This window comes from Saccopteryx bilineata, chromosome 5 (genome assembly GCF_036850765.1).
Source record: "Saccopteryx bilineata isolate mSacBil1 chromosome 5, mSacBil1_pri_phased_curated, whole genome shotgun sequence".
Lineage (NCBI taxonomy): Eukaryota > Metazoa > Chordata > Mammalia > Chiroptera > Emballonuridae > Saccopteryx > Saccopteryx bilineata.
This window is the reverse complement of record NC_089494.1, coordinates 45156078-45177310: the sequence shown is the minus strand read 5'-3', so window position 1 is coordinate 45177310 and position 21233 is coordinate 45156078. Positions and strand designations below refer to the sequence as shown.

The 21233-nt window shown below is 38.2% G+C and overlaps 1 protein-coding gene across 3 annotated transcripts in view; it reads left to right on the top strand.

Annotated features, from left to right (window-relative positions):
- The first annotated feature begins 442 nt into the window (after positions 1–442).
- Positions 443–21233, top strand: part of GLS (glutaminase) — an 84649-nt gene continuing 63858 nt past the window's right edge. The window contains exons 1-5 of one of the 3 annotated variants that reach the window (XM_066233188.1): positions 443–1141; positions 12564–12660; positions 13016–13137; positions 18472–18601; positions 19328–19407. In XM_066233188.1, the coding sequence (XP_066089285.1) occupies positions 741–1141; positions 12564–12660; positions 13016–13137; positions 18472–18601; positions 19328–19407 (830 nt within the window). In that variant the 5' untranslated portion in view covers positions 443–740. The remainder of the gene's footprint in view (positions 1142–12563; positions 12661–13015; positions 13138–18471; positions 18602–19327; positions 19408–21233) is intronic. The other 2 variants (XM_066233189.1, XM_066233187.1) reach the window with 2 other exon arrangements.

Genomic DNA, 21233 nt, shown 5'->3' with positions numbered 1-21233 from the left:
GTAACATTTGGGAGAGAAACGAGGAATGCTTGGGGCTGCCTTCGCGGGACCTCGGCCCTCAGAGGCACCGCCACAGGCCCTTACGCCACAGCCGGGGGTCCCGCTGCAAGCTCGGACCAGCCGAGCTCGCGTCGGCCCCGCTGACTAGCGGCCCCTCAGCTGCACGGGCTCTTGCCCATCAGTTTGAGGTCCTAGAGTCCAGGCGTCCATCCGCTTCGTAAATAACAAGCTTCTAAACCCGGGTTCCCAAGTCGGGCAGTCACCGGGTTGGTAAGGCGCGAGGAGAGGGGGCTCCCCTGACGCCCCGCCTGGCAGCTCAGCCTCACACGTCAGATCGAGTCCTCTCCCCGCCCCCAGCCGGTCCCCCGCCCGCCTCTTCGCGCTCCGAGCGCCCAGAGGAATTCGACAGCCCCAGCCTCCAATCAGAAGACAAGTCTAGAATATGAACCAGTAGAAACAGGCAAGATGGGCGGGCCTCCAGCGTCTTCCCGCCCCCAGGAGGGCGAACGCGGAATGTCTCTGGCCCTCCCCTGTACTTCAGTCTCAGTGCGGAGCTCTCGGTGGAGAGGGGAACGGCGGCGGCGGCGGCTGCGGGAGCGAACCACACCCACACCCACGTCGGAGCCCCTGTCCTCACTTGCCCTCTCTCTCTCCCGCGGAAGAACGCGTCCCGCTAGGACAGCGGCTGCCCACGCCTGGAGCATCCTTCCTGTCGAGTCCGCCCTGACTGACCAGACGGCATGATGAGGCTTCGAGGTTCGGCGACGGTGCGAGAGCTTCTCCTGCGGCCGTCCGCCGCCGCCGCCGCCAGCGCGGCCCTGAGGCGGGCGCAGCCCCTCGCCACGCTGTGCCGGCGCGTCCGGGGCGGGGGACTGGAGGCCGCCGGCGCAGCGGCCGCCGCGCGCCTCTACCCGTGGTGGGGCGGGGGTGGCCGGCCGGCCGGGCAGCTCGCCCGGGGCCTGTCCGGTTCCCCCTCGGAGATTCTGCAGGAGCTGGGCAAGGGGGCGCCGCAGCAGCAGCAGCAGCAGGCAGGGGCGGCGCCGCCCGCGGCCCCGCCAGCGCCCGGCCCCAAGGACGGCCCCGGGGAGACCGACGCGCTCGGCAGCAGCGAGGGCAAGGAGCTGGTGGCCTCAGGCGAAAAGTGAGTGGCTCGGCGAGGCGGAGGCGGCCTCGTCTCGCGCGGGGCCCGGGCGAGCGGGCCTGCTGGCGGGAGGGATGGAGGCGGAGGTTCGAGAGAGAGAAAGAAAGAGATGCGGGGCGGCCTGCGGCGTGTGCGCCACGTGATCAGGCCCCGCCGCGCCCGCGCCCCTGCCCCTCTGCGGGCCCTCACTTCCCTTCCTGGCCCCGGGCGCGGGCCGCCGGGGCGGTGCCGCCGGTCCTGGCGCTGCGGCTGCCTGGCCCACGCCGCGTGTTCCACGCCCTGGCTCCCGGCTGCAGCACCTGGGCTCCTGCCCAGCACTTCGTGGGTGATGCCACATGACTATCTCCACCGAGTGACATTTAGAAGTCAGGCGGTGAGCAAAGCCTGTGCCTTCCTGATCTGTCACTTTTCCGGGCTCGAATGACCTCCCAGCCTGCCCTCCTTCGATCTCTGCCACCGTCTCTTTGGAAGCCTAACGTTGCAGTGTGGCTCCCGGAGGCCTGTGTAGAGCCATCTGGGGCACCGGAAACAATGTTTCCGAAACGAGATTAGGAGGAAAAAGGTCACGTGGCCGAGAAGATGGGGCACGCTGTACAGACCACCTATTTGCCCTGCTGTGGCCTGATGTCCTGCATGAGGTGGGCGAGTGTTTGAAAATAAAAGTCCGAATACCGAAGATGAAGTTCGATGGGTAACACACTAAGTGAAAAATTCGGGTTAACTTAAAAAGTGATAGGATATTAACTCATCTATACCACACAGCAGTTCAGTCTTAAAACAAAACTGGGTTTTCTTAATTTGCAGCAGTTATTTTCTGGATATTTTGTCTTGTGTAATGTAAATGGACACAATCTTTATTTCCCAATGTGGTTACAAATTTACCTGTTTGATTTTTTTATATCCCATTTTTCTGATATTGTATTGATATTATATGACCTATTTTACCTTCCTTTTACTTATGTTTCGTATCTAGCTCCCTAGTACCTTAAGTCCAATTGAAAGTGTGATTCTTAATACTTTCAATTTCAGGTCTGCTTAATGTTTCCTGTAATTGGAGTTGGCACCTTCTAAACATTCCAAGTTAAACTTGTTTTCCCAGAATGAAAAAGTTATTTATTTTAAAAAATCACTTTATGATGGGCAAAATTAGTGATATACTGCAGTAATGATTATATGCTCTGAGTGGCCTTTAGAACAGTGGGTGGATCTTCAGTTAGATGACTCAAATTCCTTCAAAATCCAAAAAGCTGGACTTTTGTTAAAGATCTACCTCTCTTAAAAAGAAAAAAAAAATCGGGCCTGACCAGGCCGTGGCTTAGTGGACAGAGCGTTGTACTGGGATGCGGAGGACCCAGGTTTGAGACCCCGAGGTTGCCAACTTGAGTCCAAGGTCACTGACTCGAGCAAGAGGTTACTCAATCTGCTGTAGCCCCCCCTCCCCCCGTCAAGGCACATGAGAAATCAATCAATGAACAGCTAAGGAGCCCCAACGAAGAATTGATGTTTCTCATCTCTCTCCCTTCCTGTCTGTCCCTGTCTGTCCCTCTCTCTGACTGTCTCTGCCACCAAAAAAAAAAAAAAAAAAAATCTACTTTTCTAATGTTTTAGGACTTAATCTCATTTGGTACTCACTTTTATTTTATCATCATCTGGATTACCAGGTGTATAACTAGTTTTAAATACCTGTGTCCAAAGTTAATTGCAAAATGAAATTTCTAGCATTTAATTATTGTCCTTAAAACAATAGGTTAGAAACTGCTTTCTATTGAAAATGTCTTCCATCCAGTCTGTGTCTCTTTCACTGGCTCTAGTGTGCATCTTTTTTTCCTTTTTCAGATAGGAAGTTGTGCCAATTTTGAGATTTACATGTTTTCTAGAAGCTTGTACCTTCATTGCCTTCTGAATAAGAAATCATCTTATAGCAATAACTTTGAAACTCTGTTTTGGCTTATATTATACTTATTGACAGTCCCTACATAAAAAGATGTCCTGTCCTCTCTTCCCAGCCCCCAAAGAAAATCAGTCTAAGCCAGGGAATCCTTCAAGAATATTGGCTCAGATGCCCTGGGTTTTTAATGGCCCACAACATTATCTTGTTTACCTTAGTTAAAAGGAGTTTCTTTTTTTGTCACCAAAGTTTGGAATAATAGCTAGATTGGCAGATATTGTGGATATGCTTTCACACCACTGTAATAAAGGGAGGCTTGCAATAACAAGCAAGTTGTAAGCTTTTTGCTGGTGGAGGGTCTTGCTTTCAGTTTGTAAAAAAATGCAACATCTGTGAAGTACAATGAAATTAAACACAATAAAATGATTATCCTGTATATGATAATCCTGAAAGCTTTCATTCAAGGATTTCAAGAGTGAACACCAGCTCTCTTCAGTTTACAAATAAAGGGAAGAGCACTGGCCTCAAGATTGTGGGAAAAAAAAAGTTTAATCTGGTTAAAGATCCTATTTTCTGAATGACCTGGTTTCCAAAAGTAGTTTTCCTTCTTTGACTTCTTCCACTTTGCCATTATGTAATAAACATTTCTCTTATTCTGGGAGGCAAGCTTCCAGTTGATTCTGTTATCCTTTCTAATGCTCAGCTTTCAAAGCATAGGTCATCCCTGAGTCAACAAGCCACCTGGATTGTCAGCACCCACTGCTAGGTTTAATAGAGAATTATTAAAATAAATAGCCAGTTGAAAAAATGAGTTAACATTTTGTAAAGGGCTTCCATAGGACAGTATTTGGCATACGTTAAATATAACATAACTGTCGGCCTGGGATGCAGAGTACCCATGTTCGAAACCCTGAGGTCGCTGGCTTGAGCGTGTGGTCATGTCTATGACCCCATCGTCGCTGGCTTGAAGCACAAGGTCACTGACTTGAACCCAAGGTTGCTGCCCCCCTCCCCCGGTCCAGGCACATAGAAGAAAGCAATCAATGAACCACTAAGGTGCTGTAACAAGGAATTGATGCTTCTCATCTCTTCCTGTCACTCTTTTCCTGTCTGTCCAACTCTTTTGCTCTCTGTCTCCCAAATAAATAAATAAATTATAAAATTGCTATGTTTATTGAAAACCTGACAAGGACATTGACCTTTGAATTTTAGGCTCACACATGAGAAACTTCTTTTTGTTTTTTAGTTTCTAGGAAAAAATTCTGTTGAGAAATTGTACTTGTAGGAAACTGTGATTTGCACTGTTTACCTTTTTGCTCTGCTTACCAGTAAGCGCAGGGTGAATATGTGAATATTTAATACTTAAACCATAGCAATTTTATTAGTTCACATGGCTGGTTATTTTTTTTCCTTCTTTCCTTGGTCTAACTTTATATTTTATTAACCGTATCATCTATTCTGGAAGGTGGTGGGTTATAAACAAGTTATCTACAATGCCCTGGCTGGTTGGCTTAGTGGTAGAGCATTGGCCTGGGATGTGGATGTCCCAGGTTCAATTTCTGGTCAGGGAACACAGGAGAAGAGACCATCTACTTCCCCCTTCCCCCTGCTCTTTATCTCCCTCTCCTCTCCTGTAGCCATGACTCGATTAGTTTGGGCTCCTTGACCCTTGGTGCTGAGGATGGCTCCGTGGAGCCTCTGCCTCAGGTGCTAAAAATAGGTTGCTTGGGAGCATAGCCTAAGATAGGCAAAACGTTGGCCCCAGACAGGGGTTGCCTGGTGGATCTCGGCCAAGACGCATGTGGGAGTCTGTATCTCTATCTCCCCTCCTCTCACTTTAAAAAAATTAGTAAAATTAAAAAAAAATAAGTAAAATACATAAACAAGTTACGTACTTAATCTTTTTTCCATAGTCGTACTCTTTGAATCCCTGTCATTTAGGATATGACATCTCCTTCAACCAACTTCAGTTCAGCTATTTTGCAGGGCAATGTGGTAGTATGTTAAAAACTGCATACCCATATGCAATACTTTTGTTTGCTCATCTATACTTTCATTGCCTTCTGAATAAGAAATCATCTTATAGCAACAACTATGAGATGCTGTTTTGGCTTATACTTATTGGTATCCAGATGTAGCTTTCCTCCTTTGATTCCTTCCACTTTGCTATTATGTAATAAACGTTTCTCTTATTTTGGGAGGTAAGCCTCCAGTTGATTCTGTTATCCTTTCTAAATCCCAAAAGTGTATATTCTAGGGTCCCTGGGAAGGATTGGTAGGTGGAGATGAGGGGGCATTTTAAGCTAATTTCTGTATGAGCAATTTATTGTTTAATTAGAAAGAAAAAAATATAACGAAAGGACTAAGCTGGGAAAATATCAGTACATGTATGCTTTTTAGAAAATAGATGGTTTGCCTGACCTGTGGTGGCGCAGTGGATGAAGCGTCAACCTGGAAATGCTGAGGTCGCCGGTTCGAAACCCTGGGCTTGCCTGGTCAAGGCACATGTGGGAGTTGATGCTTCTGGCTCCTCCCCCCTCCTATCTATCTATCTCTCTCTCTCCTCTCTAAGAATGAATAAATAAAATTAAAAAAAAAAAAAAAAAAAAAAAGAAAATAGGTGGTTCATACAGGGTGCAACATTGAAACTATTCCATTAAAATGGTGAGATTGTTTTTACCCTATCAGACCGCCAGATGTTAAGTTAAATCAAGCGATGCAAAGAGTGTGGAACTCTCTTACATTGCTGGTAGAAGTATAAATTAATTTAGCTATTTTTCAGGGCAGTGTGGTAGTATGTTAAAAACTGCATACCCATATGCAATAATTTTGTGTTTGCTCATCTATACAAAGTCATGGCATTTCAAAAATATTTTTTAAATTAAACCAGAATTTAAAAATACTATATTAAAAGTGAAAGTGTAAATATATGTGATTTTAGTGAGCTTCAGTGATATGTTGAAATAGATGACATATTCTGTTTTGATTCTTTAATACTGTATTTGATCTTAATTTGTAAAAGTGAGACATATGCAATTCACTTAAGCTAAATTCAAAATTGAAAAGTATAGTCATTTTATTTGTGATTTTCTCAATATTAAAATTTTTGATTAGTTATCAGTGTTAGTTTTGTTTTAGTGGCATAACATAATATTTTTTATTACCTAATGTTTACATTAAACCACATATCTATTTAGCCATTGATATACCTGTACATAATTTGTAATTAATAAACTGTATGCTGCCTGACCAGGCGGTGGCGCAGTGGATAGAGCGTCGGACTGGGATGCCCAGGTTCGAGACCCCAAGGTCGCCAGCTTGAGCTCGGGCTCATCTGGCTTGAGCAAAAAGCTCACCAGCTTGGAACCAAGGTTGCTGGCTTGAGCAAGGGGTTACTCAGTCTGCTGAAGGCCCGCAGTCAAGGCACATACGAGAAAGCAATCAATGAACAACTAAAGTGTCGCAACGAAAAACTAATGATTGATGCTTCTCATCTCTCTCTGTTCCTGCCTGTCCCTGTCTATCCCTCTCTCTGTCTCTGTAAAAAATAAAAAATAAAAAAATAAATAAATATAAACTGCATGCTACTAATTAATATTTAGATCAGCAGTTCTCAACCTGTGGGTCCGATGGCTTTAGGCGACCCCTGCGTTTTGGTCGTTCCACCCCCGCCGGGGTCGCGACCCACAGGTTGAGAACCGCTGATTTAGATGAAGTTTTCTGAAAGCATGAGTTAGATCCTGAAATTTAGTCTCCTTGAGTTTTAGCTTGTTTTTAGGCTTCCTGTTTTACAAAGAGGTCTGTCTACTTCAGAGTCAAACTAATTCAGGCTATGACTACCAAATTGAATTTAATCCTTTTTTGTGAGGCATTTGTAGGGGAAAGTAATTGGAGATATGGGCAACAGGGTAGGACACTATTTTAGTCTCGAAAAGATAAATGTCACCTAGAAAAGAAATTAGTTGAAGATACTTGTGGGTGTCTTTGAGTTTTAGAAAATTACTTGAAATCAGTAAAAAGCTATACTACTTCCTTCTTTTAGCATTGAAGTAAAGAAAAATCATGTCTGTAGAGACAAAGTCTAATTGTAGGATTGCCATACTTTAAGGAGTTCAATTTTTAAATCCTATATATACCATATATACCAAGGAGTTGCTTGTCTGTGTCTTTTCACTTTTTAAGTCCTTTTTTATTCTGAGTAATGGTTAAGAAAGCCTAGTGAACTTACATATTTATAAAAATAATTATTATATCTCTAAGTGAGGTAAGTAACTTTCAGGTAGAGACATACTTAGTATGATTTTATCCTGGAATCTACTCAGGTATAAAATTGCTTTGATTATGAAACACAGTGCATATGACTGATTACCGTACATGGTATTTTTCTGACCACCTACAGTGTAGTAGAAGCAAATATTAATGTGTCTTGGCTCCATTTGGGAAGTGTCTCTGGTTGGTATGTAACACTGCTTAAGAATAGAACTACCATATGACCCATCAATCCCTTTACTGGGTATATACCCCAAAAACTTGAAAACATTAGTATTAGTATGTAAAGACACATGCATCCCCATGTTCATCGCAGCATTATTCACAATGGCCAAGACGTGGGAACAACCAAAGTGTCCCTTGATAGAGGATTGGATAAAGAAGATGTGGTACTTATATACAGTGGAATACTACTCAGCCATAAGAAATGATGACATAGTGTCATGACAACATGGGTGGACCTTGAGAACATTATACTGAATGAAATAAGTAAATCAGAAAAAGCTAAGAACTATATGATTTCACACATAGGTGGGATACAAAACTAAGACTCATAGCCATAGATAAGAGTGCTGCTTATTTTGGATTGCTCTCTAAAAATTCAGTCAAGTCCAATTAGAACAGCAGCCCTAATTCAATATAATCTCATCCTTGCTTTGTACAGGTTGGAGCTTTAACAAGCAGAACACAAATTTAATCATGACATTTTAAAGGTAAAGATTAGTCTTTGTCAAGGAAGCTGTAGGCTTAGGGTGACTACCTACCACGGCCTGCTTCTAGTTCAGCTACCCTATGTGGTTACTTTTTGTCTTTGGGTTTGTAAGACCCATCATGTGGGCTTCCCCAAGTCTGTTACATAACAGGAAGAATCTAGGACTGGGAACTAAGGACCAACTTTCTAGGACTAATTCTGGTCTGCTCAGTCAAGAGTTGTGTGACAGGCAACTTCCCTAGCCTCCATGTTTCTTTCCTCGGGGCCAGGGAACCTTGCTGGGCGGGGTGTGTGCTCTGTACTCAATAAAGCCCTTTATTATTCCACAAAAAAAAAAAAAAAAAAGAGTTGTGTGACCTTGGACATGCTGCTTGACTTTAAGTCTCTGTCCTTATTTGTAAATTGGGGACAGTTTAATCACTTTGCTTTATTACCTGGGTTTTAAGATAAAACAAAGTTCTTTTTTTTTTTTTTTCAGACAGTCAATCTTTAAAAGATGTAAGATCTTGTTTTTATATTCCACCAACAATTAGCCTTGAGACAAAGTGACTTGGGGGATAAGTAGTAGGATTTGGCACTTTGTCAGACTTATAATGATATATGGTCTGCCACCTTCAGCGTTCAACCTCACGGGTTTAATCTGCTATTTGCTGGTATTGATGGACATTTACTAACAGTAGGGTCACTCTGTTAAATGCAAAATGATAAACATTTAAAAACAAAATATTTTTTTAAAGATTATTGTTTTGGGGGTAGTTTCCTTATTTACTGGTTGTCTTACATAGATTTCTTTTAACCCTGAAAACATTAGATAGAAAAAGGCATCTTAATTCATATATCCTCTGTTCTAGTTGTTTGCTGTTCTTTATAAACACCCAGTGAATGCTTACCTTCTTTGCTTTGGTGGTTCTATTTTCTTTGCCTGAAATCCCTGTTCATTGCCGTGTGTCTAGCTCCTATCTTTCAAATCTAGCTCAAATTCCACCTCTTCTAAAAAGAACTTGACTGTATTATTAGTGCACAGTGAAATAATTTTTAGTGATTGGATCTCATAGTTGTTTTCTGGTAATTCCTCCTTATGTACTTGTTCAGCTTCCTTTTTAGGTTGTAAGCAATGACTAGCAATGTTGTATATGTTATAGATGGCAGTTGAATACATGGGGAAAAATTTTTTTTAAGAGAGAGAGAGACAGACAAACAGGCAGGGAGAGAGACGAGAAGCATCAACTCGTAGTTGCGGCACCTTGGTTCATTGATTGCTTTCTCATGTGTGCCTTGACCAGGGGGCTTCAGCTGAGCCAGTGATCTTGGGCTTCAAGCCATTAACTTTTGGTCTCAAGCCAGTGACCATATGGTCATGTCTATGATCCCATGCTCTAGCCAGTGACCTTGGGGTTTTGAACTTGGGTCCTCAGCATCCCAGGTTAGTGCTCTATCCACTGCGCCACTACCTGGTCAGGTTCTCGCTCTCTCTTTTTTAATAGAAAATATTTGTTTGTTTTTAGACAGGTATTTAGTGAGGGTAAAGTAGGGAAAAGAATGAACAAAGTGATAGTGAACAGATCTTACAGATATTGGAAAGGAAATAAGAAACGGAAAGGAATAAAAAGGTATGAAACAAAGATTTTTCTTTGAATTTATTAATCTATGTGTGTCCTATTTTAGTTGCTGAGTATCATAACTATTTTATGTTTTCCCCTAGGGTATCTGGAGGGATCACTAGGATTTCTTTTATAATTGTTGATGTTATGGTTTGAAAGCCTGCTATAACCTTTGTTGTTGTTTTTTGTCAGTAAAACTTGAATATCTCTCAAGGATTTTCTAGTTACTATATCGTTAATGAAAACTAAGTTACTAGCTTTTGAATTGTAATAGCAAAATACATTATTATAAAATGTTGCCACAGAGCCATATTCAATTTGGGGAGAAAAAGGGACAAGAAAGATCTTAGGAGTAATTTCTACCTGTTTGAAAAATTTGGGGGTAATCTGTACATTTGTTTGTTGACCAGATTGTTGAAGCTAACTCATTCTCAGATCAGAGTCTGAGCTTTTAAATGCTAAGAGAGGTAGTACTTCATTTTTATCAATTTTGACCATTTGTGAGAATATTTTTTAAGACGACTTAACTCTCCTGTGGATAAAAATTAGCCTCTTCCAAAAGCAAGTAAATATTTACCCTTTTTTGCTAACTATGGCAATAACACGGTCACTTTAATTTTTTTGTACTATGTACCATAAACTAAAGAAGTGTATATATATTTTGTGTTACTTACATAGCTTTTAGGCAGAGCAAATACCATTTACTGGTGTGATAAATACGTAGAAAGCTTATCCTGCAATTTTTTAAAGTGATAAACTACTGCCATCTGAAGTTGATTTGACAAACCATTTTCTGTAAATAATTGGTGTTCTCACTAATATTTTTTTTTTGACAGCTGGTTCAATTTTTCTTTAAATATTAAGTCATTGGCTCAGTGGTAGAGCATTGGCCCAGCATGTGGATGTCCCAAGTTCTATTCCCAGTCAGGACACACAGGAGAAGCACCCATCTGCTTCTCCACCCCTCCCACTCTCGCTTCTCTCTCTCTTCCCCTTCTGCAGCCATGGCTCAGTTGGAGCAAGTTGGCCCTGGGCACTGAGGATGGCTCCCTGGCCTCTGCCTCAGGTACTAAGAAGAGCTCAGTTGCTGAGCAATGAAGCAACGTTCTAGATGGGCAGAGCATACCCCCCCAGTGCGCTTTCTGGGTGTATCCTGGTTGGGGCACTGGCAGGAGTCTTTCTCCGCCTCCCCTCCTCACTGAATTGAATTAAAACACACACACACACACACACACTCTCTCTCTCTCTCTCTCTCTCTCTCTATTAGTATTGTTGAATGCTATTTAATGTCATTAGTATTGTTGAACGCTATAGTGGTTTTAGGTCAGGATAAGACCAAGAAAAATTGTATCTTATAACAGTAATATATATTATACCAATGGCTAGTCCATAAATGACTTAATGTTGTTTTTTTCTTTTTCCTTTTTTTTTTTTTTTTTTTTTTACAGAGACAGAGAGAGAGAGTCAGAAAGAGGGATAGACAGGGACAGACACACAGGAACGGAGAGATGAGAAGCATCAATCATTAGTTTTTCGTTGCGCATTGCAACACCTTAATTGTTCATTGATTGCCTTCTCATACATGCCTTGACCACGGGCCTTAAGCAGACCGAGTAACACCTTGCTCGAGCCAGCGACCTTGGGTCCAAGCTGGTGAGCTTTTGCTCAAACCAGATGAGCCCTCGTTCAAGCTGGCGACCTCGGGGTCTCGAACCTGGTTCTTCTGCATCCCAGTCCGACACTCTATCCACTGCGCCACCGCCCAGTCAGGCTAAATGACTTAATGTTAAAGTCTGAGTTTAAGAAAACAATTATTCCCTCCTTCCTTTCTCTCTGATTTTCTCTGTTTATTGAAATACAGGTAAAGTTCTTTCCAGACTATTGTATATGTACACACATATATGTATATGGACAAATGTATATACTCCCCCTATTTTAATAAGTAGTGATGGATGAGGAACAGACTAATCTGCTATAGATCTGTAGTCCTTATAACATCACTGTAATGCTTATGACAGTATTGGACAGAATAATGAAATTTGTTTATTTCAGTCTTGGTGAAAAAAAGACATTTAATAGCTTCATTGTAGTTTGTCACTTGAAAGCTTTTCAATAGATAGGAAAAAATTCCTTGTTTAAAAGTTTGTTTAATCATAGCATCCTATAGAATAGAATAATGTTATTAGTTTAGATTTTATTGCACTTTATGATAAAAATTTTTATTCTAACATTCTTTCTGATTTGTGGCGTTTCATCATATGTGAGCCTAGAACACTTTAGAAATAGTAACCATAGCTACCATCAATTGAGTGCTCTCTTTTAGGCAGTGTTCTAAAGGTATTGAATGTATGAGTCAACTGATCCTCACAATAACCCTGTGAGGCAAGTGCTATCTCTCTCAGATGAGGAAACTGAGTCACAGAAACAACAATTTACACAAGGTGACTCAGTTAAAGTATTATAGCCAGGATTTAAGAATTTGTGTACTAATCTTTACTGTCTAATACTTAATTGCTGTCTTCCCCAGATTTTACCATCAGGTTAACTATTTAAACAATATGTAGATGTAGTCATCATATTTAAAACAACAACAACAACAAAGTGTTGACTCTTAACTGAATATTTGCTGAGCTCTAATTAATATTGGGTGACAGGAAGGTATCACTATGACAAGTGGCTAGGCATTAGCACAACTAGAAATGATAATCAAGTTTTTAAAACTTGAGGTTAAAGATCTGTATTCACTAATGAGTTATTATTTACTTGTTTTTAAGTCTGGTTTCAGTAATATTGGTTTGATTTTGATAAATCAGCATTTAGTATGACAGATGCCTTTATAAATAGATCAGTTCAGCTGTAGTCTGGTTCAGTGATTATTTAATAATAGATATAGCTCAAATCCATTAGAATGTTCTCACAAAGATTAATTTCATCTTCTTTTCCCCCTTTTAGTAAAATAAAACAGGGTCTGTTACCTAGCTTGGAAGATTTGCTGTTCTATACAATTGCAGAGGGACAAGAGAAAATACCTGTTCATAAATTTATTACAGTAAGTTTTTATATTTTTCTATCTCAAACTTTTTAAAGATCAGTAGTACTGAATCAATAATACAGAAATACTGAAATGTAGTCTTAAAGGCCATTTGACATATAGTTTCACTGACACTATTTCTCTTATTATGTTTTCAAATTTTTATTATGCTCATTTCAAGGTAATCAGTGAAAGAAAAGGAAAGAAAGAATGAGAAACTTGTCCAGAAAGTGGGTAATAGTGGCACTAAAATGCCATATACATATTCAGGTCCTGAGTAGTTTTTATGTACAGGAGTAAAAACTTGTAGTTGGAATAAGCATATACATTTTTTGCACTATATATTTACAAACTCTTATTTTTTCAAAAACAGGCACTCAAATCTACAGGATTGCGAACGTCTGATCCCAGGTTGAAAGAGTGTATGGATATGTTAAGATTAACTCTTCAAACAACATCAGATGGTGTCATGCTAGACAAAGATCTTTTTAAAAAGTAAAAATTTCTGCCAAACATTTAATGGTGATTGCTATGCTATATGGTGATTTTTATTTTAAAACAATCTAAAGCCAGTGCTTCCTGTGTAACTGAAACAAAATGGGGGGATTTATAAAAATCAATTGTTTGAAGAACATGGTGCACATTATGGTTCTCTGATACATTGGGGCTATTGTATACTTTCTTTGAAACTGCTCTAAGGCAATGTAAGGACAAATGTTTCCGGTGTACATAAAATAGAGCATACCCTGTCCTGTAATGGCTTTAATTTACCTCTACTTCATCTGAATTTCTTGCAGGCTTTCTCAGGATGGTCTCTTTTTTTTTTCCTACAAGGTGATATAGATGACAGCATAAAATGAGAAGGCTTCAGACAGCCTGTATTCCCTACATTTACAATTCTTCATTATCTGCTTCTTTCCTCTCCTCAGATGTATTAATATATAGGCTTTTGACTATTTTCATTTTTCTCAAATAGTATATTTAAAAACTAAAGATAACTTTGGAGGTTAATTTCCTGATTTGGTTGATTGATAATATTTCTTTTTTACTTTTCTATATTTGCTTTCTTATTATGTATCTTATTATACATGTTCATTAATGTGTTCCTACTAGTCTGATTACTTAATGGACAGCATGTTTTATAATGGATCCCAAAGAGATAAATAGTATGTTAGACTGCTAATAAAGTGAAAACCAGTATAAAATTATAAACACTACTATAAGATACTGGCTTTTATTCAGATCGTAGGCTTAGTTTGAAATAGACGCAAAGATTTCTAGCATTGACCTTGAAAAGTTATTTTTATGTATATATGTATTTTTATTTGTTTTCCCTTTTATTTTCTTTTGGGACTGGATGATTTGTTCTAGATATATCCCGGGAATATCCTCGAGTTTTAAGTCATCTGAAGGTATATTTAACTGAGGCCCTTCAAAGTTTCCTGGCATGCTGTGAAGCCCAGCAAAGTATAGGTTTTAGGTCCATGGTGGAATTGGTGTTAGGAATTTGGAGTCTTTAGAACCTCTTTCTTCATGAAGAAAGGGAAATCATTTCTAGTTAAGAATGATTTGCAATCCTACCTATGCAGTGAAGATTATTTTACTTAAGTGTTCATGAGCTATCTGCAGAGTACTTTTGATTATGGTGCCTTTTGGGGAGTTAGTTTGGCTTATCTGAGCATGAGACGTCAGAGAGATGGTAGGTAGATCTGTTGATAATAAGTATGAGGAATTGCTTTGGAATTTTAAGTGAAAGTAGTATTTCACTCTTTTAGTACGGTTTAAAATTTTTGTGCTTTATAAATATGTTGCTGTGTTTAAATCTGAAATTAAAAGTAATTTAAATACCTTGATTATGAATCCAGGAACGTAATCATAAAATTTTCTATACATAATTATATAAAAAATAATGACTACTGTTATTTTAAACATTAATCCATTCTTTAAACATTGATAATTGTAATATAAGCAGTTCCCAAATTGACAAATGCTTCGTGGTATATATAAACAGGTAGTGGAATAGTCTGTAGGGATAAGGATTGCACTTTCCATCCCTAGAAAGAGATGATTTAAAACCTCTGAATATTAACCTTTTCTGGTCATCTGAAAAGGTGATTGCTGCAGAGAAGTTTTTCTGTTTTCAAAATAGGTTTTCTAGTTAGTGTTGCCAAAAATAACACTATTTCATGTCCATGCAAGTGAGAAGGGGATGTTACAGTGAAATTCATTTTCCCAGAGAAATAATTCATAAAGGTGGTTAGATTTTGTTGAAGTCAGTGTGTTGATATTTTACCTAAAATACCTTGTTGGTTAATATATTTAGCTTTTGAGGGTAATTTGAGAGACACTTATTATGTATGACATTTTTTTCAAATGGAAAAATGAATTCTTGAATATGCTTTTCGGAGTATAATTTGTTTGAAAGTTGGAAATTGCCTGTACCCATCTTGATAGTCAATTGTTTTTAATATTAATAATCCTTAAAAGTAACAGAAGTAGAAAACTTGTGTTGAAAGTGAATGCTGTATTTATTCATGCATTTTTAACCATCTGAGTATTAGTTTTTGTATGTGATCATAATTTTTGGTCTTTTTCTTTTTGAGGAAAATGAATGATAGTCTTTGCATTTATGTAATGCTTTGATTTTTTTTTTTTTAGTAATTTATGGTTATTTTACTAATGAAAAATTATATGTAAGATATTTTGTAAAATATGGACAAACATTACAGTTGTTAATCATAAATACAAGTTAAAGAAGGAAAGTGAAATGACTATTATTCCCAGTTTGCAAATGAGAAGATTGAATAAAGCATGAGAAAGATGTGACTTGCTGATGTGACAGCTTTATCAGTACCTTCTGGTAGAGCCAGAAAAAAAAACTACCCCCAAACCCTACTTTCACTGACTACAGTTTTGTTAATTATAAAGCCTCCTTTTAAAAGTGCTAATAGTTTTAAATAGTGTTAGGTTAATAATTTAAATTTATTTGGCAGTTCTTGTATTCTCTCACGTATAATTTCTTTCTTTCTTTCTTTTTTTTTTTTTTTTTTCTGAAGCTGGAAACGGGGAGAGACAGTCAGACTCCTGCATGCGCCCGACCGGGATCCACCCGGCACGCCCGCCCACAGGGGCGATGCTCTGTCCCGCCGGGGCGTCGCTCTGCCGCACCAGAGCCACTCTAGCGCCTGGGGCAGCGGCCAAGGAGCCATCCCCAGTGCCCGGGCCATCTTTGCTCCAATGGAGCCTTGGCTGCGGGAGGGGAAGAGAGACAGAGAGGAAGGAGGGGGGGGGGGGGGGTGGAGAAGCAAATGGGCGCTTCTCCTATGTGCCCTGGCCAGAAATCGAACCCGGGTCCCCCGCACGCCAGGCCGTCGCTCCACCGCTGAGCCAACCGGCCAGGGCCTCTCACGTATAATTTCTTAAAAAATAAGGATATATATTTGATTTGATACAGATATAGTGGTTTAAGATCAGAAATTGCCTTTTTTTTCTGCTGAGAAATGTATTCTTCAGAATATTTTCTTGCAATTCATTTACAAATTGAATTGCTATTTGAAATATATTAAATATATATTAATTGACAAAAAATATTTTTAGATAAACATTGCAAAGCTTATTAGAAAACAGTTCATCAAAGTTTATTGAAGTAGGCCTGACCTGTGGTGGCGTAGTGGATAAAGAGCCGACCTGGAAATGCTGAGGTCGCTGGTTCGAAACCCTGGGCTTGCCTGGTCAAGGCACATATGGGAGTTGATGCTTCCAGCTCCTCCCCCCCCCCCTTCTCTCTCTCTGTCTCTCCCTCTCCTCTATAAAATGAATAAATAAATAATAAAAGTTTATTGAAGTAATAAATGCATATTATCTTGGGTGTCAATTATTTCTATTCTGTAGGTTAATAATGGAAATTAGGACTATAATTATTTAGTCCTAATTTGATTGGAGCACATTTTTAACACTGAAAACAACTTCTTTTAAATAATTATTTTATTTTATTTTTTTTGTATTTTTCTGAAGCTGGAAACGGGGAGGCAGTCAGACAGACTCCCACATGCGCCCGACCAGGATTCACCCGGCATGCCCACCAGGGGGCGATGTTCTGTCCCTCTGGGGCGTCGCTCTGTTGCGACCAGAGCCATTCTAGCGCCTGAGGCAGAGGCCACAGAGCCATCTTCAGCGCCCAGGCCAACTTTGCTCCAATGGGGCCTTGGCTGTGGGAGGGGAAGAATGAGACAGAGAGGAAGGAGAGGGGGAGTGGTGGAGAAGCAGATGGGCGCTTCTCCTGTGTGCCCTGGCCGGGAATCGAGCCCGGGTCTTACACACGCCAGGCCAACGCTCTACCACTGAGCCAACAATTATTTTGGCCAGGGCAATTATTTTATTCTTATATTGACCAAGTGAGTTTACATTCTGAATTTTTATTAATAGTTAAAATGTTAAATTTTGCTTTTAATTTTAATTTGATGTCTCATTTAGAACAACTTAAAATATTGAGATAAAAATTTCTCATTTACCATGGGATAAAAATGAAATGCTGAGTGTCTACTTCTTCATTTCTCCATTTATAATTAGTCCAAGTTATTTACTTGCAAGTTACAGTTTCCTTATCTGTAAAGTGAGAAAATTATCCTAATCAAAGTATTTATGTTTTGAGGATTAAACAGAATGAATAGTACTTGAAAGAGTATTTTTTTATTGCAATTTGAATTTTTTTCTTTTCCCCCAAAGAAGCTGTCAATACAGTGTCACATCATTTATCTGTGAGGAATCAGTTGCATAAATGACTTCCCATAATTAATAGTTTGACTTTAATACTTCAACTATATATAACGGAGACTTTAAAGAAGATGGGTCTAGAGGACATGGTTGGCTGTAACCTTCTTTAAGGTTACATTAATATATTGATTTTTCTGGCTTAAATTCTTCTTAGAACAAAGCAGAATATTAGTTAAAATCCTTAGATGTTGTTCCCTCCAGTCACATGATTTACCATAACTTTTAGATAGTTGTAAGCAATGAAACATTTTTATCTACTGTATTACCTATCTTACAGTGAGTAGAATAATGTAATTAAACATTTTTATTGATTCAAATAATATAAATGTAATTTATACTATGTTATATATGATTTTTCTTATTTATTACTTTTACAAGTATTTTAATAAGTATGTCATTTAAAAGACAAATTGACTAAACAAAGCGGATTTTATTTCCGTTATTTAGCTTAGAAGTGTAATTTTTTTAAAATTAATTCAGGAAAATGTGTTAAAATACAAACTGTTTAGCTTTTTGTGAAATACTACTAATAGTTTTATAGGAATTGAGGGATATACAGGGGTTGTCAAAATTAGATTTACAGTTGTGAGTATGCGAAACACAGCTTATTCTTGTGTTATTTTTTATTATGTAATTATTGTATTATTCTCCTTATGAACAACTGTAAACCTACTTTTTCCCACCCCTGTCTGTCTGAGGTTATTTAATGGAAAAATAAACAGGATCTCAACTATATATGACTGTCAATTTTGGTAGGTTAAGAAACTTGTTTTTGGATGGTCCTGATACTTAACCTGGTCTAATGCTCTGTTATTTAATCTTTGATATAATTCTTAGGCAATCTAATTTATTTCTTGTTCAACAACTTATAGACAACTACATGAAAGACTGCTTAAAGGAAAGAAAATAATGTACAAAGAGTTTAATTTATAGAATTGTTTATTGTATCAATGATATATTTATCAATTGTTTGAATATTTTCCTAATTAATATTATTACCAACCACTCATATTTGAAGATCATATAGTCTTTTTTTCTTTTTCTCATGTTTCACAGATGTGTTCAAAGCAACATTGTTTTGTTGACACAAGCCTTTAGAAGAAAGTTTGTCATTCCTGACTTTATGTCTTTTACCTCTCATATCGATGAGTTATATGAAAGTGCTAAAAAGCAGTCTGGAGGAAAGGTATGTTTTTAATGTGAATATTTTTCTAAACCAATCACTTAATAAATTCAGTTTAATTTGAGATATAGAGAGTAAAATTGTATAGTTTTCTTGTGTTTTGCTAATTAAGAAATTTAACCTATATGAAGCCATTGGGTTAAGTGCTTTTAAAATATTTTAAATATTTGCTTATTATTTTGGATAAAAAGAAATCTTAAGTTTACAAATTCTTTTAGATTTTCAAATGATTGAGATGACTTTTAAATCTTTAATTAAAAAGTAACTATTTGGAATATCTGGATATATCTTCAAACATTAAATAAAATGTTTTCAGTTTTAAAAAATCCTCTAAATAATATGAAGGGCTATTTAATTTCTTCTTCATATAGTAATAGTGTGATATTTCCTGCCAGCATGACCCTGATTAAAGAAATTCTCTATCTTTCCCTTAATAAAAACATTCAAGCCCTGGTTCCTCTTTTAGACCTTGTTCTTTTCTAGGAACAGAGAATACATTGAAAAACATAGGGAATGATGGAGACTGAGAGAAATCACATAGATCTCATCTGTACTCCTCAAGTCTGTGTGTGTTTAGTTTTTATGAATATTGTTATAAAAGACTACAACGCCACTGAGTGTTATAAAATAACTGTTCATTGATGGAAGCTAAATTGAGAAATTTTTTTGTGGAGGAAAGTATTACTGTCTTGTATTGTTATATCTGTTAATTTTCAATATTTTGGTTAGGTTGCAGATTATATTCCTCAACTAGCCAAGTTCAGTCCTGATTTATGGGGTGTATCTGTTTGTACAGTAGATGGACAGAGGTAAGTTTATTTCAAATGAATGAAAACCATCAGTCATTTGTAAAGTAAGTAAATTATAAAACATACAGCATTTTTTATGGATCTATGAAAGCCAAATTTGGGAAGTGCTCACATACAAGTATATACAGCTTGATGAATTTATAGCATGCATGTAATTTTACCCTAAATTCTGTTAAAACTGCAAGTCATTTTACCTTATTTTAGGTTTATTTTTTAAGATAATATTCCAATTAAAACCTTTGTTTCCATTTGTTAAATTTTGATCTCTTAAGTGCCTTATTCTTGTTTGATCTTTTTATTTTTCCTAATTATCTTTTTTTCTCTTTTTTGAGACAGGAAGAGGGAGAAATGAAAAATATCAACTCATAGTTACAGTACTTTAGTTGTTCATTGATTGCTTCTCATGTGCCTTGACTGGGCAAGGCTCCAGCTGAGCCAATGACCCCTTGCTCAAGCCAGCAACCCTGGGGTTTTGAACCTGAGACCTCAGCACCCCAGATCAGTGCTCTACCCATTGTGCCACCACCAGCCAGGCTTCCTAATTACCTTCTTTAAGTATTTATAGTTAAAAAAAAAAAAGTATGGTTTAGTTCATCCATTCTTCAGATAAGGAATCTGAGGCCAAGAGGTTGTTTACTACTAGAAGAGGTGAACCTATCACTTAGGTCTGTTAATTTCAAATCCATTAACATCTAGTCATAATGATAGACCTTTATCTTCATCTGGGCCTGTAAAATGTACTAAACACTCATTGTGTATTGAATTAAATGTTGAATGCTCTGAAAGGACACTTACATGAGAAGATGTGGTTTTATCCTTCAGGAACACATTCCAGTGAATAGTGATGTTCCTAATAGTATTTGGAGGAAATGGTTTATCATGTAATGGAAATTTTTATATTTGGAGAAAATTATCAGGCAATGATTATTTTCTCTTAAACGTTCTTTGTGTGTTGTAGAGATGATTCTTTTAGTTTAGTTTTTTTATAGAGATAATTTTAAAAGTTGACTTTGGACTAGAATATATGTATTTTTAAATTCAAAGTTAGGAGGACAGGCTTTTGTCAGGTTTTAGAATGATGGTCAAGTTGAAGTTATAGTCTGAATTAGAAATTATTTAGAAATATGTTAGGAAAAATAATACACTTTTGTCATATATACGTGTGTATTTATCTTCCATAATATTAGAGAACCACAAGTGAGGTGGTTCTCTAATATCTCTTTACCCTCTGACATCTTTTTCTGTTAACCTGTTTGTCCAGGAGTTATTAGTAGTGCTTAGTTTCACCGTGAATGAGTTTCATTCTGAATGAATGAGTGGCTATAATATGTCGAGGTATTTATTGAGGGCATCTGGGATACTTGAGCCATTCAAAGAGCCAAAAAATTCTTTTCTTGTGAAGCTTACATTATAATGGAGTCAATGAGGATTTTTCTGTATTCTTTACTTTATGTGCATTGCAATTTAGTAACATGAAACTAGCTTTTTGTTCTGTTGTTTATCTACATGGTGATAGTGATTACCATTAATGCCAGCAATCCTGGATGCCATTTAATATAATGAGGCTGGAATTTTAAGTAGCTATGGTTGACAAGGTGAGGCATTTATAGATAGGGTCTCGGAGAATGGTATTAAAACTAAATTATGCTCTGTTTAAAAATTAACCATGGCTTAGCCATGATTAAGGCTGTAATAAAATGGTGACTAATTTCTAAAGGGTTAGTTCATTTTATGATTAAAATACAGGTAGGAGTAAGGAGGAGGATATTTTCCTCTTGCCCAGAGGAAAATTTTTACATTACCTGTCTAATTCTTAATTATTTTAT